Here is a 21,797-nt window from a genome sequence, read left to right as displayed (position 1 = left end):
TCATGAAGGTTTCAAACCGGGGGCTGCTGCTCCCAAAGTGGGTCAGGTCACCCTGAAGACAAAACAGAATTGTTTGTTTATATTTTTGGAGTTTGCAAATACAAAGATAAAAAACAACTGGGACACGTCAGGTTTCCAAGCTGATGAATTTCCCCTGTGGTTCTCCTTTCCCAGAATTCAGGAGAATCCAGGCTGGATCCTTCTCCAGGGATCTCCTGAGGCTGGCACTGCCTTGGATCTCAGGATGGGGCTGGAATGAGGTCCAGACTCAGAGTTAAATTTGTATTTTGAGACATTTTGGGTGTTTCTAAGGAAGGATGGGGATGATCCATGTCCTGTGGGATGGGGAATTGATTCCCACATGGAATCTGTCTTTCCTGTGAGGATCTGACACCCAAACTTGCCAAAAAAAAAAGCTGTGAGGACATAAAATCCCAGCTGGCTGTGCTGCAAATAAGATTAAAAACAAACCAACCATTTCTATTTGCTCTGATCCCTCTTCCAAAGCCTTTCTAAAATGCCATAAACTGGGGCCTTTTCCTTTCCACATTAAAAATCATGGATTGGGTTGGGTTGGGAGGGTTTTTAAAATCATCCATGGGCAGAGTTCCACTGTCCCAGGGTGCTCCAAGATGTCCTTGGACACTTCCAGGGATGGAGCAGCCACAGCTCCTCTGGAAATCCCATGCCAGGGAAGAAAACCACAATTATCTGGTGCTGGACACGCCAATTAAAAGAAAATAATTTTTGAATTTTCTGCTCTGTGGCTTTGGCAGCTACCAGGGCAGCCCAGTGCTGGTGGTGGGAAGGATAAAACCTCCTGAACCAGGTGGTGCTCAGCTGTTAGAGGAGCTGGAGATTTGCAAAACGAAAAAAAATATAAATACAAACCCCTGGGTCCTGGAGATAAACCCCAATTTGGGTGCCCACCTTGCAGCTGGGCACTGCTGCTTTATCAGCAGGGGTGCAGCAGCTGGGCCTGGCACCTCCTGCGTGGGGAGGCTCTGATTAGGAGCTCCAGGCCCCCCTTATCAGCTGGGAGGTGCTGCAGGGGCTCTGGGTGCTGCCCCAGCCCCCAGGAGCCTTTCACTGCCTGCTGGTTTCTCCTTTCTCCTGGAATTCCTGGGTTCTGTTGTCCCACAGCTGCTCCAGGTCCATGGGAGGTGCTGGACCAGCCCTGGGGCTGGGGCTCGTTCCTGGATTTATTTGGATGCTTGGCACTGAGGGAAGGGGGGTGAATTTTGGGGATTCTGCTGTCACTTGCTGGGGTGTAAATCATAAAGTTGTGGATTCATGGAATGGTTTGGGTTGGGAGGAGCTTAAATCTCATCCAGAGCCACCCCTGCCATGGCAGGGACACCTCCCACTGTCCCAGGTCACTCCAAGCCCATCCAGCCTGGCCCTGGACTCTCCCAGGCGGAGGCTGTTGCAGCCCAAAGGTGTTTCCAGCTTTGCCCTTCCTTGTTTCCCTGCTCTGATGGAATTCGGGGCTCGTGGAGCACCCCAGGGACCCCCAACCCCAGAGAGCTCCAGGATGGGGTGCAGGGAGCAGTGGGTGGGAAGGGAAGAGCCAGGGAATCCTTGGGATGGCTCCTCTGTGCCAGGCAGGAATGGCAGAAATCCACCCCAGAGCCACAGGCTGCTCCTTTTCCTGCTGCTCTCTGCCCCATTTCCCTCACAGAAATCATGGATAATTCCATCCCATCCCCAGGAATGTGGAGAAACCCCTCAGGCCCAGCCTCTGCTTTGGCCCCTGAGCTCCCTGAGTTTGGAGCAGGAGCAGAAGAATCCTCATGGCACTGCTCCAGGGTTTCCAAGCTGATGAATTTCCCTGTGCTTCTCCTTTCCCAGAATGGAAAATCCAGGCTGGATCCTTTTCCTGGGATCTCCTGGTACTGCCTTGGATCTCAGGATGGGGCTGGAATGAGGTCCAGACTCAGAGTTAAATTTGTATTTTGAGACATTTTGGGTGTTTCTAAGGAAGGATGGGGCTGATCCATGTCCTGTGGGATGGGGAATTGATTCCCACATGGAATCTGTCTTTCCTATGAGGATCTGACACCCAAACTTGCCAAAAAAAAAAAGCTGTGAGGACATAAAATCCCAGCTGGCTGTGCTGCAAATAAGATTAAAAACAAACCAACCATTTCTATTTGCTCTGATCCCTCTTTTAAAGCCTTTCTAAAGTACCATAAACCGGGACTTTTTCCTTCCCACATCCCCAGGAATGTGGGGAAACCCCTCAGGCCCAGGCTCTGCTTTGGCCCCTGAGCTTTGGAGCAGAAGGATCCCCCATGGCACAGCTCAGGGTTAAAATATAACATGGAAATAGAATTGCAGAATTGCATCCCAGTCCAGCTCACGGGCAGGGAGCAACACCTGAGAATGCAGGAGAAAGGGCTCATTAAGGTGACACTAATTCCCCTCTCCCTGCCCTGCCAGAGGCACGGGAAGGAGATTAAAGTTCTTGCTCAAGGAGAGGAAAACCTCGATAAACCCTGTGGAGCAATCCTGGGAAATGTGTCCCTGCCAGTTTTATTTCCCGGGATGGCAGAAAGGGAAGTTCCTGTGCCCGGCTTGAGGCTGGGGATCGTCGCTCTCTGCTGCAATTACGGGTGTGGCTCTCCTGCTCGAAAATGTCATTTAATGTGCAAAACACAGTGACAAACCCTGCCGGCAGCACGGCTTTGGTCTCTTTCCAAGGAAATAAAGGTGTGATAATCCCGTCTGGGTTAAATTTTGTGTTGTTGAAGGGTTTTATACTCTCAGCTTTCCACAGGTTGTGTTTCTCAGTCTCAGGGATGGGGGGAATGGTTGGGACACCCCAGGGTGTCACCTCCAGCTCTCCCACATCCTGGAGAAGTGTTTTTCCAAGCGCAGGAAAATGCTGCCAAGTCCCCAGGATCAATCACGAGTGAGTCCCATGCATGACAATGTCATTTATTGTTATTTTTTCCAGCAGCTCTGTGTTCCTGCAGGGAACAGAGAATTCCCAGCACAAATAAGGGAAGGAGGAAGGAGAACAGATTGTGATGTCCCCAGCACGTCTGCAGGTACCCAGCATGTGACCACACCTGGATTTTCTCACCTCGTGTCTGTTCATTTCCAAACCCAACACTTTATTTTCCTGCTTTTTCCAGGCTCTGAGGATGGCTCTCCTCCTTCCCAAGGCCCACGCAGCAATTAATTGCCCTGCAGTATCATGGCAATGGTTAACCTTGATTTGAGATCATGCAACACCTCCTTTCCTGCAAGGTCGAATTCCAAATAATCCTTTGGAGAGGAATGAAATGAAGTCAGAGCTGCTCCCCGGGCACAAAGACTTTGCCTCCTTCTCCTGGAGAGCACCAAAGTCACCCACTTTGGGATGGTTTCATGGTGGAACAAAGAAATGGTGTAAGATATGAGGGAAGGGAAATGTTTTTGGGGAGCAGGGACACGAGGGGAGCTCATTGCTCCCCCACACAAGGAGTGGGATCTGCAGGGAGGGATGGGGATGCTGTGGATCCCTTCTTCTCCAAAGAAAGTTTTCCTGAGTTCTTCCATTAGTTTTTTTTTTTTTTTCCTTCAGTGAGACACAGCCAGGCAGGGGAGTGGCTGTGGCAGCACAGGAGGGGACAGAGGGCTCCCGAGACACCCCCAAAACCCCAAATAAAACCCAAATAAACCCCAAATAAAACCCAAATAAACCCCGCTCTGGGAAGCTCCCCCTGCATCAGCAGCACAGGAGATGAGCACTTCGTGCTTTGGGGACAGTTTGGGGCTGTTTTTGGGGACGATTTGTGGCTGGTTTTAGGGATGGTTTGGGGCTGTTTTGGGGACAGTTTGGGGCTGTTTTGGGGACCCTGCATGGAAAACAGCCCCTTTGCCCATGGAATCTCCCAACTCCAGATCTGATTGAACCTTCCCCTCCTTTAACAGCGGGTGACTTCAGGGGGGGGCACACTTTTATGAAGGTGCCCATGTTTTCATGAGGGCGCCCGTCCTGGCACAAGGGGTGGGTGCCAGCTTTGAGGGGCTGGGAGCTGGCACATGCAGAAGTGACACTCCGGGAGTCCCAGGAATTGCTAAATCTCCCTTTCCTTCCCGTCAGCTTTCCCCGTGGCATTACCTACGGGGTCAGCAACCCTCTCGTCCCTCCGAGAGCCGCAAACGGCAGCGGCCGGCTCGCTGTGACACCGCGCTCGTCCCTTCAGGTGACAGTTGCGACCGCCACGGCCGCGTCCCCCTCAGCGGCCGTGCCACAGCACCACCCGCCCCTCACGGTTACGCCCCGCCCATCCGCCGCTACAACCAATCACAGCCCGCCGCCGCGCTGACTGTCATATTCTACTGGTTATTAATACTGCCAATCATTTTCCCGCCCTGTGATGTCACACATGCGCCCCGCTCTGATTGGTGTATCCGGGATGGGCGTGGCGAGCGCGGCTTTAAAGGAGGCTGGGGAGGCGCGCGGTCCCAGTGCCCGTCCCCCCGGTGCCGGTGTCGCCGCCGTGTCCCCAGCCCGGCCCGTGTCCCCCCGGCACCGGCGGATGGAGCTGAGCTGTGCCATGGGGGGCAGCACCGCCGCCCCCCCGGGCCCTGGCCCGCCCGCCGCCGCCGCCGGGGCCGGGCTGATGGAGGGCGAGGAGTACGAGAGCCTGCCCAGCGGCGTCGCGCTCGGCACGCACATGGTGGCCGGGGCCGTGGCCGGGATCATGGAGCACACGGTCATGTACCCCGTGGACTCGGTCAAGGTGCGTGGGGACAGCGGCGGAGGTGCCCGGACTGGGCACGGGGCGGGCACGGATCAACCGGGCAGTACCGGGGGGACACGGGCTGGGGGACCCGGGGATGCTGCAGGGACCGGGACAACACCCGTGGGGTACCGGAGAATTTGGGGGGACAGGGAGAGGGGAGTGTGCGAGCGGTTATTGGGGTGCAGGAAGTTCTGGGATGCGAGGAGTTGTTGGGGTGCAGGAGGTTTTGGGGTGCAAGAAGTGCTGGGGGTGCAAGGGAGGAGTGTGAGAGGGGAGTGTGCAAGGGGTTATTGGGGTGTGAGAAGTTCTAGGGGTGCAAGGAGGAGAGGGAACAGAAGGGATGTGCAAGAGGTTTTGGGGTGCAAGAAGAGGGGAGATGTAAAGTGTGCAAGGAAATGTTGGGGTGCAAAGGGGGGAGTGTGTAAGAAATTGTTGGGGTGAAAGAAGCGCAGGGGGTTCAAGGGCTTGAATTGTTGGGGTGTAAGGGACGTGTCAGAGTTGTTGGGGTGCAAGGGAGGAAAACCTGCAAGAAATTGGGGGAGGAGGGAGGGGGTGTTGGGGTGCGAGAAAGGTGGGAATGAGTGAGGAATTTCGGGATGCAGGCGGGCACAGTGTCCATGGAATGTCGGGATGCAGGTGTGGGAAAGCATCCACGGAACATTGGGATGCACCGGGTTCCCGGGACAGGGCAAGGCGCTGGGCAGGACCCCAAATTTGGGTGTCACCTCCCCAAATCCCCGCTGGCTCTGGAGCTCTGCTCCCTTTGGAGCCGTCGTGGGGAGCTTTGCACAGCCTTGGTGCAAAGGTGACACCAGCGGGGCTGCTCCCAGTGCCCTCCCAGCCTGGAACTGGATCGGGAGCTCCCTGGAATTGTTGGAATCCCAGCACAGGAGGGAAAAGCTGCTGGGATGGGATGGGATGGGGTGAGTGGGGTGAGAGGCACAGATGTGGCTTTGTTGGGGTCAGGGTGTTTGAAGCGGGGCTGGCTGGTGGCTTTTGGAGCTGCTGACGCTCAGGGAAGGCTTCCCAGTGTCTCCAGAGTGGTGGGAACAATCCTGAAGGATATTTCCTCTGCTTGCTGCTGTGGGGCCTTCAAGAGAAGAGGGAAATCTCGGAAAAGCCAAACTCCAGTGCTGGTGTGGGTGAATCACAAGATGTTGCAATCCTCCTTTTCAAGCTGGGCTCCCTGAAAGAGTAGAAAGAGCAGAGGAGAGGAAATGCTTTGGCTTTTGCAGGTCCTGCCAGTGGGACAAGCACTCAAAGGAAATATTCCCATTTTATTTTCTTGCCCTGTTTTCCCCTCTGGGTCTGTCGCTGCTGCACGTGGCTCACGGATTTGGGATGCCCACCGTGGCACAAACAAAGGAGGGGTTTTGTGCCCAGGCTGTGCCCCAGCAGCTCCGTGGGTGGGTGTTGTCCCTCCGCAATTCTGGAGTTGTTCACCCGGGCATTTCCTCCGCGGGGAAAGCAGAGCCAGAAATGAAAGTGGTGCCCGGCTTCCCGGAGTGGGAGGTGCTTTGGAGGAAAAAATTCCCTGAGTTTTGACTTCCAGGACCGGGGTAATCCGGCTCTGCCAAGTGTCTGGAAGTGCTGGGAGAGGATAAAATGCAGGAAAACTCCGGTGGAGCCCGGCCAAGGTCGCTGTGTGTGCTGGGACAGAGCAAAATCCCGAGCTGGGATCTGCCCCTGCCCTGGGCACTCACTGCTGTTCCACCTGTCTGCTGCGGGGAAAGGTGACAACTTACCCAAAAATGGGATTTTTTTTTTTAATCCCTAAATTGCTTTTATTTTTATTTTTTTTTTTTTGTGGTGGGTGTAATCCAATAACAGCTCAGGTCCTAAGAGCAGCTCATTATCGTGGGACAGGAGCCACGTTCCTGCAGAAAAGGAGCAAAGCTTTTGCTCACTGGCACTTCCTGGGTCAGAGTTCCAGGCTGGAGGAGCTTGGGGATTTCTGGAGGTGCAGCGAGGGCACCTGGGCAGCTCCTGCTCGGAGGGAAGTGTCCGGGTTCCTGCGAGTCATTTCCTCCCAAAGAGAAACTGAAAATGTCGTAATTTGGGGAATTGTTTGCTGCGGACACTTGCACAACCCCTGGACTTGGCGGGGTCACAGAATCCCAGAGTGGTTTGGGTGGGAAGGAGCCTTAAAATCCCCCCGGTGCCACCCCTGCCATGGCAGGGACCCCTCCCACTGTCCCAGATTATCCCAACCTGGCCTTGGACACTTCCAGGGATCCAGGGGCAGCCACAGCTCCTCTGGGAATTCCATCCCACCCTCACCCTTCCCAATTTAAATTTACACTCTTTTTCTCCCCGTTATTTTCCAGTGTTAAAAAAAATAAAAAATTATTTATTATACTTTTTACCATTAAGCAAAGCCCCCTTGATCTCCAGGCTCACCTGCCTTTCTCCTCTGCCTCTCCCCCTGGTTTGAACCCTCTGAGCTGGGTTTTTGCTGGTGCTGAGGGTGTTTCTCACAATCCTCAGCCTTGTTTTTGTTTGTGGCTGCTGCAGACAGCTGTGCTGGGAGCCCTGATCCGTCCCCAAATTATCTGCAGGGATCAGAGTGTCAAGGACTCCTGATGGCAGCAGAGCAGGAGTTTCTGCAGGGCTCTCCTGGAGCCTCCTCCTCCTCCTCCTCCTCCCTTAATCCTTTGGGGGATTTTTCTGCCGGAGCTGGTTTCCCAAAGGCTGTGAAAACAAAGGATGGGATCCCCCTGGGGATGTGAGGAACAGTTTTGTTCCCCTGGGGATTAATTAATTGTTGGAGGGAGAAACTGGAGGAGTGCAGGGATGGCACCTCCCTTCTTGCACAGGGTGAAAAAAAAAAAATTAAAAAATCATTTTTTCCATGAAAACCTGGCCTGCCTTTGGAGCTTCCCAGTTGGTCACAGAGGTCCTGGAAGCACGGCAGAACTCCTGAGGGAAGCAGGGCTGTGGATTATTTGGGGTTTGGGGTGGGAGATTCTGCATCCCCCCATTTCCAGGAGGAGCAGTTCCTCGTGTTCCAGCTGAGAGATTTTTGGGATGTTGGGAATTCCTGGCTGACCTGCTGGGCTGACCCTCCCACGGCTGTGCTGCTCATTTGGGGGGGCTTGGAACTGGATCCCTGCAGAAATGCTGCTCAATTCCTGCAAAAAACATTTTTTTTTTTTTGTTCCCTTTATGGACCTCTGTCACACGAACCCGGGAAAAGCAGGTTGTGCTCAGAGAAAATAAATAAAGAAACCCAAAAGAAAAGACAAACGAGGTGTTTGTAGGGTCTCAAACCAGCGACCCTGTGCCAAACAAGGACCTGGCTCCTGCTGGGAAAACAATTCTGCATTAAAAAAAAAAACAACCAGAAAACCACACTGGGGTGATGCAGGAGGGCTGGGGCTCTTCCCAAGGAGCAGGGAACTGCCTCAACCTGACCCTGGCACTCACGGTGGTGTTTTGGTTTTATTTTTTTTTGGTTTTTTGTTTTTTTTTCTGCCCAAGCTGCAACCAGGACAACCAGGGCACTCGTGGCTGGCCCTGCACCTCTGCCTTATGCAATGGGGATTAATTGGAGTAGGTGGAGAAGAATTTCTTGGCTGCTTATCAAGGGTGAGGCTCCAGGAGCTGCTTGGTGGCTCGTGATAGGTGAGAGGAGCTGGGGGCACTGCCCAGCTCAGGGAAATCATCTCCTCAAGCCCTGATAAAGTTCAGCTCCCTCCCACAGAGCTGCTCCAGCTCCGGGCCTCGGGCTCAGCAGCAGCCACCCAGCAGATTCCTCGGGCTGTTTGTTCTCCTGAATTCTGATTTTGGTTATTCCTTGGGCAGTTTGTTCTCCTAAATTCTGATTTTGGTTATTCCTTGGGCAGTCTGTTCTCCTAAATTCTTATTTTGGTAATTCCTGGGCTGTTTGTTCTCCTAAATTCTGATTTTGGTTATTCCTTGGGCAGTCTGTTCTCCTAAATTCTGATTTTGGTAATTCCTTAGGCAGTTTGTCCTCCTAAATTCTTATTTTGGTTATTCCTGGGCTGTTTGTTTTCTTAAATTCTTATTTAGGTTATTCCTTGGGCAGTTTGTCCTCCTGAATTACTTTGGTTATTCCTGGGCTGTTTGTTCTCCTGAATTCTGATTTTGGTAATTCCTCGGGCAGTTTGTACTCTTTAATCCAGGTTCTCATTATTCCATGGCCAGTTTGTCCTCTTAAATTCAGGTTTTGGTTATTCCTTGGGCAGTCTGTCCTCCTAAATTCTGATTCTGGTTATTCCTCGTGCTTTTAGTTCTGTTCAATCCTGATTTTTGTTATCCCTGGGATTTTTTTTTTTTTTCTTGATTTTGGTTATTCTTTGGGCAGTTTGTCCTCTTGAATCTTGCTTTTGGTTACTCCTTGGGTTGCTGGATCCTGGTTTTATCTGCTCCTTGGGCTGTTAGTCTTGTTGAACCTGAGTTTTGGTTATTCCTTGTATTGTTAGTCCTGGTTTTATCTGCTCCTTGGGCTCTTAGTCCTGTTGAACCTGACTTTTGGTTATTCCTTGGTTTGTTAGTCCTGTTGAACCTGGGTTTAGGTTATTCCTTGGATTGTTAATCCTGTTGAACCTGACTTTTGGTTATTCTTTGGGCAGTTAGTCCTGGTTTTATCTGTTCCTTGGCCTCTTAGTTCTGCTTTACCCACAGGTGAATATTGGCTGATGCAAACTGCAGCCTGTGTGGGCTCCTCTGGGAAGCTTTGAACCCCTTCAGAGCAGCTCAGATCCACCCAAAAAAAAAGAAAAAAAAAAAAGAAATCCTATTTATCCATTCTCATGTGAGAGCTTTACCCACCTCACATCCCTTTTCCATGAAAAGCTGCCCTGTTCCTGCCCGAGCTGGAGCAGCAGGGTCTCTGTAAATTGATTTTCCTGGGTTTGTGTGGTCCTGACAGGTACAGGAGCTTCTCTTCCATCGTGGGAAAAACTGGAGCATCCATAAGGATGGAAATCCTTGGTTTTACTTCCCAAAAAGTCATCCTGCACACAAATGGCACCAGCTGCTCCCAGGGATAAACTGGGATATTTTTTTTGGAGCATCTTGAAATCCTGAGGAGCCTCCATAGGATGGGGAAGGTGCAGAGACCACGAGGGGTTGCAGGGATTTAAAACCTGCTTTTAATTCCAGTGAATCCCATGCATTGCTGCCCTCCCAGGGGGATTCTCCTGAGATTTTGGGTTCAGAGCTCCAGGGAATGTGGAGCTGTGGCACAGGGGAGCTGCCAAATTCCCTGGTGGAAGGAGATGCTGGAGTCTGAAATTCCAGACAAGTCTCCTTGCCAAGAGTTCCTGTGTGATTTTTTTTTTTTTTTTTTTTTAGGTTTTTTTGAGTATTCACTACAAATTCCATAATTTTCTTGGCCTAGACTTGAGTAAACCCAGCTGGGGTGAAAATCCTGAGCTGAGCTCTGATCTCTTCCTTGGGCTCACAGAGGGGCTCTGGAAATCTTTTGGGATTTGGGAGCTCCAAAGTTCAAACCTTAAAGGTTTTTCTGAGCTGCCTCCTGGCTAATTAATGAAGGGCTTAATGAGCTGGAGGGATCCTGCTGAGGAAGGATCAAGGTTTTCCTTGGAAAAATCTTTAATTCCAGAGGTTTTGAAAACCCTTTGTGGTTTTTGTGCTCCAAGGGCCTCCAGGTTGGTTTTGGGCTGGAATTGCAGAATCATGGAATTGTTGAGGTTGGAAAAGTTTTCTCCAAGTCCAAGCTGTGCCCATCCCCACCTTGTCACCAGCCCAGGGCCTTCCTGGGACACCTGCAGGGATTTTTCTGCCCTGGTGTTTCCCTTTTCCATGTGGAGGAATCCACAAGGATTTTTGGGCTTTTTTTTTCTGCTCAGGATTTTTGGGCTTTTTTTTCTGCTCAGGATTTTTTGGGGCATTTTTTTTGCTCAGGATTTTTTGGGGCATTTTTTTTGCTCAGGATTTTTTGGGGAAATTTTTTTTGCTCAGGATTTTTTGGGGCATTTTTTGCTGCTCATTTTCCTGGGGAGGTTTGAGCTTTTCCCAATGCTGATTTGAATCCTGGGACCCCTCACACCTTGTCATTGTCACCTCCAATTTGAGCCCTGGAACGAGCTCCAAAGAATTTTCCAGTGAGATTTAGATGCCAGGAGCTCAGCTGGTTTAAAATCTGGGGAAAAAAAAAAAATCCCAGGGGACAGAAATGCAGCTGGAATTCCCTGGCCAGGAGGAGAAAAGCACTGGGAGCTGAGGGGAAAACAGGGACAAGGAAACTCCCAGAGCCACTGGGGGACACTGCCTTGGTATTTTCTCATTTTGGGAGAAAATTCCTGCCTGTTCCCAGTTTTCCCAGCTCACCTTTCTAGGAACTGCTGCTGGGCAGCTGCAGGAGGGACAAGCTGGGGCAGAGTCAGGGTGTTGAAAGCAGGAGAAAATTACAACCATGCCTGGATTTCTTCACCCAGCCTTTGGAGCAGCCTCATGCCTTGGGTTTTCCATGGATAAAGCAGAGCAGAAATTGCTCTTCCCTCCTGCAGCAGCCTGGGTGTCACAGTGGACTCCATCCAGCAGGATAAATAAAAAAATCAGGATAAATAAGGAGCATCCAGGGGCTGAGCAAAGCCTCATTCCTTGGGTTTTCCATGGATTAGGCAGAGCAGAGGTTCCATTTCTCTCCTGTACCATCCTCATTCCTTGTTTTTTCAATGGATAAAGCAAAGCAGAAATTTTTCTTCCCTCCTGCACCATCCTCATTCCTTGGGATTTCCATGGATAAAGCAGAGCAGAATTTGCTTTTCCCTCCTGCAGCAGCCTGGGTGTCACAGTGGACTCCATCCAGCAGGATAAATAATAACAATTATAAATTAAGGGCTAAATAAGGGGCATGCAGGGGCTGGGCAAAACATTTCTCTCCTGCACCAACCTCATTCCTTGGGTTTTCAATAGACAAAGCAGAGTTGAGGTTGCTCTTCCCTCCTGCTTTATCCTCATTCCTTGAGATTTCTGTGGATAAAGCAGAGCAGAAATTGCTCTTCCCTCCTGCATTATCCTCATTCCTTGTTTTTTCAATGGATAAAGCAGAGCAGAATTTGCTTTTCCCTCCTGCACCAACCTCATTCCTTGTTTTTTCAATGGATAAAGCAAAGCAGAAATTGTTCTCTCCTGCACCATCCTCATTCCTTGGGATTTCCATGGATAAAGCAGAGCAGAAATTGCTTTTCCCTCCTGCAGCAGCCTGGGTGGGAGTGTGAACTCCATGCACCAGGACAAATAATAACAATTATAACTGAGGGGCACGCAGGGGCTGAGCCCTGGGCTCGTGGTGCCTCCCGGGTTTGGTGCAGCACGGAGATTCCTGCATGGAGAAGGGAGGGGAGGGACAGGACACACACACACACCCACCCCAGGGGGGTGACCAGGGCCCTGCCCCTCGTGTTCTTTGTTGCAGACACGGATGCAGAGCCTGCAGCCCGACCCCAAGGCCCAGTACAGGAGCGTGTACGAAGCTCTCAAGAGGATGGTGCTGACCGAGGGGCTCTGGAGGCCCCTGCGTGGCATCAATGTCACCATGATGGGGGCTGGCCCTGCCCACGCCCTCTACTTTGCCTGCTACGAGAAAATGAAAAAGTCTCTCAGTGATGTGTTCCAGTCGGGAGGAAACAGCCACCTGGCCAATGGTATTTTTTTGGGTTTTTTTTTGTTTGGTTTTTTGGTTTTTTTTACCTAAAAAAAAAAAAATATTTCCATTTGTGGTTATCTGCCTGCCCGTTGGTTGTTTCTCACTCAGCCCGGTGCTCCTCCCGGTTTAAATTGTTATTTAATCTCAAATTATTCCAAATAAAGTGGGCCAAAGGTGCTCAGGTGCAGCTGTGCTGTTCCTGTATGACCATGGAAGCCTTAAAGCTGGGAAAGATCTTCAGGATCGAGTCCCACCTTTAGAGGTATCACCTAAAAGTGATTTTATGTTGAAATATGTACTTATATCACCTCAGCCTGTGGAGGTTTGAATTCAGGAGTCCCTGGGAGTGCACTCCATCCTCAGGAATATTTCACCTTTAAACCCAGCAACAGCAGCAGAAACCCTGGAATTGAGCAGCCAGGGCTTTCCCAGAGGGTTTGTGCTGGAGATTCCCAGGATTTTGCTGGGATGGGGTCAGTGAAGGGAATAAAATCCCTTCTGCTCTTTGCTGGGAGCTCATTCCTGTGTTTACCTTTCAAGTAGCTACAGGCCCGTGGTGCCAGCAGGAAAACTGGAGCCGTGGCTTCATGAGAAATGACCAAAAGTCATTTGGGCGAGAGGGAATTGGGAGCCAACATCAAAGGGGAAGGAGTGGCTGGAGAGGCTCATCCAGAGCTGAGCACGGGATGGGTCAGGGCTGGCTGGGCTTGGCACAACCTGGCCAGCGAGGCTTGGAAAACCCAGGCTGAGTAAAGGGCTGAAAATGCCTAATTAGGGCTGTGCTGAGGGCAGGGCAGACATTGCTCACGGCGCCTGGGGCACACGGGGCTGGGGAATTGTTGTTGGGAAGGGCAGAGCTGGGGGCTGGGAATGCAGCCTGGCTTCTCCCAGGGTGGGCTGTGGGAGCTGGGTGCTCCCTCAGCAGGGATGGGATCATCCCATGGATGGAGCCCCTCATGGATAGGATCCCTCCTGGATGGATTCCCCCATGGATAGGATCACCGTGGATGGGATCTCCAGGGATGGGATTCACCTCATGGATGGGATTTCTTGATGGATGAGATTTCCATGGATGGAGCCCCCCATGGATAGGATTCCTCCTGGATGGATTCCCTCATGGATGGGATCTCCATGGATAAGATTCCCTATGGATAGATTCCCCCATGGATAGGAGTCCCCCTTGGATGGGATCATCCCACGGATGAGATTATCCTGTGGATGCATTCCTCCATGGATGGGATCCCTCCTGGATGGGAGTTTCCCATGGATGGGATTTCTCTATGGATGGAGCCCTCCATGGATGGAATCCCCACAGATGGATTCCCCTATGGATGGGAGCCCACCATGGATAGGATTTCCCTATGGATAGGATGGATTCCCATGGCTGGGATCCCTGGATGGCAGTGCCAGGCCCAGCCCTGCCCTCTGAGCCGGGTTTTGTTTTCTCAAGGCTGCTCTTACCTTGCAGGCATCGCTGGGAGTGTGGCCACGCTGCTCCACGACGCCGTCATGAATCCTGCTGAAGGTAATTCCTGGAGGAATCCAGGGATAAATCCCTCCTGCCTCTTCTCCCTCTGTCCCTTGGGAAGAACAGGAAGAAATCCAGGGCTCCCCCAGCTCAGAGATCTCCAAAGCCACCAAACCACCTCTGTCCCTTGGGAAGAGAGGGAGAGCAGCCAGGAGGGATTGATCCCTGGATCTCTGGTGCATTTCCAGGGGAGGTGTCCCCTTTTCTGGTGTCACCACTCCACTGCTCCCTGGGGCAGTGGTTCTGGTTTTCCTGAAGCTTTGGACTAACCAAGCTGAGCTCAGGTTGTTGGATGAGCAGTGGAGGGCTGTGAGATTGCTGGGGAGGTGGAGTGGCAGGAGAAAGCCTCAGGAAAATGAGGATGAGCAGGAAAATGCAGCTCAAGTGACACTGCCGTGACCTGCCAGCCCCTGAGGGTCACTGGGCTGTGCTCCTGAGTGAGCCCAGAGCTGGGAATCTCTCAAGGAGAAACCTCCCGTGTATCAAATCCTTTGAATCACACCCTGATTAAATTAATGACGTTAATTGGCCTCGTAAGTCAGTGGAGGTGAGTGCAGGCAGTGAGGCTGGAGGGGCTGTGGGACACCCCCAGGTGATGCTCAGGTGTGAATTCACCTTCCCGCCCTCATCACTGCTGGGTCTGTGTTTGTGCAGCCCCACTGAGGGGTCATTAATTAACCCTGAGCAGAGGAGTTCATTACAACCAGAGGGTCATTAATTAAGCCTGAGGAGTGGGGTTCATTAGAACTAAAGGTTCATTAATTAAGCCTGAGGAGGGGGGTTCATTAGAATTAGAGGGTCATTAATTAACTCTGAGCAGAGGGGTTCATTAGAATTAGAGGGTCATTAATGAAGCCTGAGCAGAGGGGTTCATTAGAATTAGAGGGTCATTAATTAACCCTGAGCAGAGGGGTTCATTAGAACTAAAGGGTCATTAATTAACCCTGAGGAGAGGGGTTCATTAGAATTAGAGGGTCATTAATGAAGCCTGAGCAGAGGGGTTCATTAGGAAGTGAACCCTGAGCTGTCCCCTCTCTGTGGGGCAGTGCCCCACTTCTGATAAACAATACCAGATGATCTTTTAAAATCCATTGCCACACATTCCATCCAGTCATTTTCCTCCCTGGGAACTGTGGGGTTTTTGCTGGGTGGTGAATGATGAGTAGCACCAGACTGCAGAATTTACTGAATTCTGACTAAAACATTGCTGATGCACGAAAAAGTCCCCAAATCCCACTTGTGGGGACACGGGATTGGGTTTGGCTGGGGAAGGGGAGGTCAGGGCTGGGTTTGGGGGCTGTGCCATCCAGGCCTGTGTCCCCCTGAGCTGAGCAGTGTCCCTGTCCCCAAGCAGTGTGTCCCCAAGTCCCACTTGTGGGGACACAGGGCTGGGTTTGGCTGAGGAAGGGGAGGTCAGGACTGGGTTTGGGGCTGATTTTGGGGGCTGTGCCATCCAGGCCTGTGTCCCCCCGGGCTGAGCAGTGTCCCAGAGCAATGTGTCCCCAAGTCACACTTGTGGGGGCACAGGACTGGGTTTGGCTGGGGAAGGGAAGGTCAGGGGTGATTTTGGGGGTGATTTTGGGGGCTGTGCCATCCAGGCCTGTGTCCCCCCGGGCTGAGCAGTGTCCCTGTCCCCAAGCAGTGTGTCCCCAAGTCACACTTGTGGGGACACGGGGTTGGGTTTGGCTGGGGAAGGGGAGGTCAGGACTGGGTTTGGGGCTCATTTTGGGGGCTGTGCCAGCCAGGCCTGTGTCCCCCCGGGCTGAGCAGTGTCCCTGTCCCCACGCCTGTCCCCGGGCAGTGGTGAAGCAGCGGCTGCAGATGTTCAACTCTCCGTACACGTCGGTGCTGGGCTGCGTGCGCACGGTGCACAGGACCGAGGGGTTCAGAGCCTTCTACCGCAGCTACACCACGCAGCTCACCATGAACGTGCCCTTCCAGGCCATCCATTTCATCACCTACGAGCTCCTGCAGGAGCACCTCAACCCCCGGCGCCACTACAACCCCGGCTCGCACATCGTGGCCGGAGCCGTGGCCGGTGCCGTGGCCGCCGCGGCCACCACGCCCCTGGACGTGTGCAAGACGCTGCTCAACACGCAGGAGAACACGGCCCTGAGCTCCCTCAACATCCGCGGCCACCTGTCGGGCATGGCCAATGCCTTCAGCACCGTTTACCAGCTGGGAGGGGTCTCTGGATTCTTCAAAGGGGTCCAAGCTCGGGTCATTTATCAGATGCCCTCCACGGCCATCGCCTGGTCCGTCTATGAGTTCTTCAAGTACTTCCTGACCAAGCAGGCGCTGGAGAAAAAGCCAAGCTCGTGAAAAAGGAGTGGGGATGTCCCTGTGCGTCCTTGCAGCCGGCCCAGCTGGGATTCTGGGGGATTCGTTTCTCCACAGCTCCCTGCACGGGGCTTCCTGTGGTGCTTGGTCACTGCGTGTGGCCAGGGATTGCTGATCGTCAAATGTCCCCAGGGATTGCTGATCTTCAAATGTCCCCAGGGATTGCTGATCGTCAAATGTCCCCAGGGATTCCTGATCTTCAAATGTCCCCAGGGATTGCTGATCGTCAAATGTCCCCAGGGATTGCTGATCGTCAAATGTCCCCAGGGATTCCTGATCTTCAAATGTCCCCAGGGATTGCTGATCATCAAATGTCCCCAGGGATTGCTGATCGTCAAATGTCCCCAGGGATTCCTCATTATCCAATGTTCCCAGGGATTCCTGATCGTCAAATGTCCCCAGGGATTTCTGGTCACTGAGTGTCCCCAGGGATTCCTGATCGTCAAATGTCCCCAGGGATTTCTGGTCACTGAGTGTCCCCAGGGATTCCTGGTTATCCAATGTCCCCAGGGATTCCTGGTCACTGAGTGTCCCCAGGGATTCTGGGGGTTCCTGATTGTCAAATGTCCCCAGGGATTCCTGTGGAGCTCTCTAAGGATTCCCATGATGCTCCCCATGGATTCCCAGTCACTCAGTGTCCCCCAGGAATTCCTGTGGAGCTCCCCTGTGATTCCTGGTCACTCTGTCCCCAGGGACTCACATGGGGCTCCCCAGGGATTCTGGGGATTCCTGCTCACTCAGTGTCCCCAGGAATTCCTGGTCACCAAATGTGGATTCCCAGTCACCGAGTGTCCCTAAGGGATTCCAGGTCACTAAGTGTCCCCAGGGATTCCCTTGGAGCTTCCCCAGGAATTCCTGGTCCCTCAGTGTCCCCAGGAATATTCCCTGTCACTCAGTGTCCCCAGGAATTCCCGAGTGTCCCCAAGGAATTCCTGGTCCCTCAGTGTCCCCAGGAATTCCCGAGTGTCCCCAAGGAATTCCTGCTCCCTCAGTGTCCCCTGTGATTCCCGGTCACTGAGTGCCCCCTTCCCTTCCCTTCCTTCAACAACAACAACAACAACAAAAAAAGAGTTTATACAGACTTTTATATTAATATATATATATATATTTAATAACTTTATTTTGCAGCAGTGGAATTGCAAACTGCTCTTTTTTCTGGGAAATAAGTTGGAAAATGGAGTTTACTCCTTGCTGAAAGTTTAGGTTATCCAACCTAAGCTGGTATTTTTTTTTTCTTTTTGAATTTTTTTTTTTTTTTTTTTTTTTTTTTTTTTTTTTTTTTTTTTTTTTACAGCGAAGAAACAAAAAATGTCCTGGCACAGAAGTTAATTTTTATATAAATATAAAATAGCTGGATAATGTTTATCCTTTATTTTTCTATGTAGGCAGTTGGGTGGGTTTTTAAATGCTTTTACAGCTGAGTGCAAAGCTGTTTAGAAAGGGCTCAGATCTTCCCTCCTGTGTAAGGAAGACTCCAAATCATTGATTTTATGGCCAGATTGGCTTTAATTACCCAGGGGGTAATTAAATTTAATTACCCAGGGGGTGGCCAAGGTACTTGAGGGGACAAGGAATGGGGACATCACTTTGGGAAAACGTGGAGCATCCCAAAATCCCTTTGTGTGTGTGGGGAGGGGAGGAAAAAACAATTCCAATTTTAAACAAATGAAGATGCAGATTTTTTTTTTTTTACTGATATTTTTCAGTTTCAACTTGCTAAAGGTACGTTTTTATGGGCTGTGGCAGCTGACCACATTTCATCCTGCTGGAGTTCATTCCCACTTTTTCCTCCCTGGAGCCCTGATCCCATTCCAGGACCTCTGCTGGGATTCCAGGGATGCCTGGAGCTGCTCTGGCTCCCAGGAAAAAAAGAGATCCTGGAGCTGCTGTTTACAGTTTATAAAGTCCCTGTGATCTCCAAAGAAACCCCAAAATTCTGGGAAAATCCCAGTGCAGATCCAAAGGCACCTCCCAGCCCAGGTTTGGCCTGAAGCTGCTGCTCCTCCCTGTCCAGGAGGGACAAAAATTCCAACCTGGAGAGGGAAAACCCGACCTGGAGAAGTTCCCTGAGTTTGGTTTTCCTGCTTGGAATGCAAGTGGGAAAGGTGGAAGCCTCCCTGTGTGCCCTGCTCCAGCTGGGAATGGCTTTTCCCAAACCAAATTCCATCCCTCAGCTGCTCCTTTGGGAGACTAGGAGGGATTTTTGGGATCCTGGATGTGCAAATTGGAATTCCAGGGTCCCTCCTGGGAATGGTTTTTCCAGAGCAAATTCCATCCTTTAACCTCTTGGATCATCAGGAAGGATTTTGGGATCCTGGATGTGCAAATTCAAATTCCAGGGTCCGTTTCCCATTTGAATCCAGGGTTAAATTCCATCCTTCCCAAACCAAATTCCATCCTTTAGCCTCTCCCATGGGGGATCAGCAGCCAAGGAGGGATTTTTGGGATCCAGGATCCTTGTCCCCATCCCTGGGATGTTCCCACTGGGAATCTCTGGGGCTGGGATGTGGCCCTGGAGCTGCCCCCTCACCCAGCTGTGCTTTTTAGGGTGACCCCGAGCCCATCCCATCCTTTTTCCCACAATTTTTTGGAGCAGGAAATCCCAGGGTTCCCCCCTTTGGGGATGCCACGAGTGCCTTGTGGGAATGATCCCAGTGTGAAATGAGCTTTTTGCTGCATTTTTTTTTTTTTGTGTGTCTTAACCTGAACAAATCCCTGTGCCAAAGGCTCCCTGTGCCTTAAAAGTGGGAAAATCCCACTGGATTCTCCTGGATTTGGTGGGATTGGAGATCTCAGAGCTGGGAAATTTTTTTTTTTTCCCTTGAGAAACTGGAGAGTCTGAACTGCCTGGAAAATTCCCATGGAGATGGAATTTTGGGAATTGAATGCTGAAGGGACAAAAAGTGGGAGATTCCAGCTTTTGGTGCAGCCTCTGGAATTCCAGCTCCATCCTCCTCTTCCTCTGGATGCTCCTCGGAGATTTGTGCTCCTCCTTGGAGGAACCTGGGAGTAGGGACACAAAAATCCTGGGTAGGGGGTGGTGGGAAGGGGTTTGGGCATCCTGGGAGAGGGGAAAATCCCTGGGAAACTTCCCCGGGATGGGAACAGAAATGATGAGCCAGGATCTGTTGGGAATTGGCTCCTCCTTAGGCTGGGAGTGATAAAATCCTTCTGGGAAAAGGAAAATTCCATTCTGGGAGAAGGGAAATCCTGGGAAAAGGAAAAATTTTTTGGGGGGAGGAGGAAAATCCTTCTGGGAAAAGGAAAATCCCTTTTGAGAGGAGGGAAATCCTTTATGGGAAAAGGAAAATTCAATTCTGGGAGGAGGAAAATCCATTCTGAGAGGAGGGAAATTATTTATGGGAAAATGAAAATCCTTCTGGGAATGAGCAAATCCTTCTGGGGAAAGGAAAATCCTTTATGGAAAAAGGACAATCCATTCTGAGAGGAGGAAAATCCACTTGGATCAGCCTGGATATCCCAACAAAACCAGCCCAGTTCTCACAATTCCAGAGGTCTCACCTGCAGCAGGAATATTTCCAATTTTCCAACTGCTGGTGCCGGATCTGCAGAGAAAATCCCTTCCCGAATCCCTTCCCAATTTTTTTTTTTTTTTTTTTTTTTTCTCTCATCCCAAAAATCTGTCCCAAGTTTTCTGGAAGTTGTTCTGCAGTTCTGAGCTGGAATTCTGGATTTTGGCCCAGCCTCTGACCCAGTCCCACCACTCCCACCTGCCACAAACGCACAGAATTCTTTAAGGGAGGATGAGGAACTTTGCCAGTTCTTAATCCTTTTTTTTTTTCCTTTAGATTTTTTTGCCTCGGCAAAAATAAAATAAAATTAAAAAAAAAAAAAATAAAGTGTTTTCTTCACTGTTTACCAATGCAGGATCCAGGTGTGAAATGCTGCTACAGTTGTGTCACTGGAGCTCGAGGAAATAAAAATAATCCTGATTTGGGTTTTTTTGTCTTTTTGGAGTTCGTGGTTGTTTTTTTTTTTTTTCTTGGGAATGAGGGAGGGGCTGGATCATCCCTGAGGGAATGGCGCCTTCCAGCGATGCCTGAGCCCTTCGGGGGGAAAAAATCCAACGAGGGAGAAGGAAAATTCAGGGAGGAGTAAAATCCATCCAGGGAGGAGGAAATTCCACCCTGGGATGGGGAAAATTCATCTTGGGAGGAGAAAAATCCATCCAGGGAGGAGGAAAATTCGCTCTGGGAGAAGGAAATTCCACCCTGGGATGGGGAAAATTAATCCAGGGAGGAGAAAAACTTTGGTAGGAGAAAAATTCGTTTAGGGAGGAGGAAAATCCATTCAGAAAGGAGGAAAATCCATGCTGGGAGAAGGAAATTCCACCCTTGGAAGGGGAAAATTAATCCTGGGAAGTGGAAAATCCATACAGGGAGGAAGAAAATCCATCCTGGGAAGAGAAAAATATTCACAGGGGGAGAAAATCCTTTCTGGGAGAAGGAAAATTAATCCTGGGAGGAGGAAAATCCATTCAGGGAGGAGGAAAATCCATTTCAGGCGGAATTTTCCATCCTGGCAGCTCCTCTAGGAGCCGCTGGAGAGTTTTGGATTTCTCCTGGCCGGGAATTCCCAACCGAACTCGGGAACTGCGGCTCCTACGGCAGCAAAAAATTCCCAGATTCCCAAATAATCGGAGCTTTTCGTGCCCTGGGAGAAACACGAGGGGAGGGAGTTGAGGTTTCTCTTAAATTTCCTGCAGGATTTGAAGGAAAAACCTCAGGAAATGCTGGAGCTGATTTGGATTTTTCTCTTCTTCTGGAATAAAACAAATAAATAAATAAATAAAATGGGGAAAATCACTTTTTGTTGGAGCAGTTTCTGCCCGGTGCTGAGTGGGGAATATTCCCTGGAAATTGAATTTTTCTGGGATTTGAGCAGCAGCGGGATCAGAAGGATTCGGATCTCCCTGAGGAGAGACCCCAAAGTGGAATCTAAAGGAGGAAAAAAAAACCCCAGGAATCTTCACCAAAAAAAAATTGGAATTATTAATTATCCACAGTGGAATGAGCATTTCAGCTCCAAATGGAGAATTCCTGGATTTTCCCCAGGGATTTCTGTGCCCTGAGCACAGGAATTCCTCAGCTCCTTTGGGATTTTTTGGGGGGGTGGTTGTGCCCAAATTTGAGCTTTTTGGTTTGTCCGGGTGTTCCTTGGGAACGGGAGGGACACCGTCAGCTACTGAGAAAATAAAAATAAAATCAAGAAAATAATTTAAAAAAAAGAAGAAAAATCAAATACAGGGGTGAAATCCTGGAGCAGGAATCTGGGAATTCTTGGAGATTGCTCTGCCTGAAGGAAAATCCATTCAGGGAGGAGAAAATTTCATTCAGGGAAAAGGAAAATTCATCCAGGTAAGAGGAAAACCAGACAAGCCTCACCTGCAGCTCCCAGGTTTTGGAAAAGGAATTTCTTTGGAACACCAAAATCTCAATTTCCACCCATTTCCTCATTTTCTTTGCCCCAATTTTCCCCACTCCCACTAAATTCTTTAGGAAATATCCAATATTTTCTCCCACTCCCACTA

At 50.7% G+C, this 21,797-nt stretch overlaps 1 protein-coding gene and 2 long non-coding RNA genes across 3 annotated transcripts; 2 read left to right on the top strand and 1 right to left on the bottom strand.

Moving 5' to 3' along the window:
* Positions 1-1,035: 1,035 nt before the first annotated feature.
* LOC148220996 (uncharacterized) lies at positions 1,036-3,276 on the top strand. The gene is made up of 3 exons (XR_015808707.1): positions 1,036-1,152; positions 2,963-3,053; positions 3,141-3,276. It is a non-coding gene; the product is annotated as an uncharacterized LOC148220996 (long non-coding RNA).
* LOC148220995 (uncharacterized) lies at positions 2,927-4,241 on the bottom strand. The gene is made up of 2 exons (XR_015808706.1): positions 4,112-4,241; positions 2,927-3,273 (listed from the first exon to the last, which is right to left on the bottom strand). It is a non-coding gene; the product is annotated as an uncharacterized LOC148220995 (long non-coding RNA).
* A 209-nt stretch (positions 4,242-4,450) lies between these two features.
* SLC25A37 (solute carrier family 25 member 37) lies at positions 4,451-20,204 on the top strand. The gene is made up of 4 exons (XM_014892894.2): positions 4,451-4,736; positions 12,148-12,376; positions 13,847-13,903; positions 15,708-20,204. The coding sequence occupies exons 1-4, from the start codon at positions 4,533-4,535 to the stop codon at positions 16,226-16,228; spliced, it is 1,011 nt and encodes a 336-aa protein (XP_014748380.1). The 5' UTR covers positions 4,451-4,532; the 3' UTR covers positions 16,229-20,204.
* Positions 20,205-21,797: the final 1,593 nt, after the last annotated feature.

The sequence above is a fragment of the Sturnus vulgaris genome, chromosome 28, assembly GCF_052056855.1.
Source record: "Sturnus vulgaris isolate bStuVul1 chromosome 28, bStuVul1.hap1, whole genome shotgun sequence".
In the NCBI taxonomy this organism is placed as follows: domain Eukaryota; kingdom Metazoa; phylum Chordata; class Aves; order Passeriformes; family Sturnidae; genus Sturnus; species Sturnus vulgaris.
Note: the sequence above shows the minus strand (reverse complement) of the source record. Positions and strands in the feature narration are given on the sequence as shown.

Bases quoted from the DNA above. Each gene is read 5' to 3' on its own strand.
- SLC25A37 (XM_014892894.2), top strand. From the start codon at position 4,533: ATGGAGCTGAGCTGTGCCATGGGGGGCAGCACCGCCGCCCCCCCGGGC. The intron at 4,737-12,147 runs GTGCGTGGGGAC...TCTTTGTTGCAG, and splicing joins ACCCCGTGGACTCGGTCAAG to ACACGGATGCAGAGCCTGCA. The intron at 12,377-13,846 runs GTATTTTTTTGG...CTTACCTTGCAG, and splicing joins AAACAGCCACCTGGCCAATG to GCATCGCTGGGAGTGTGGCC.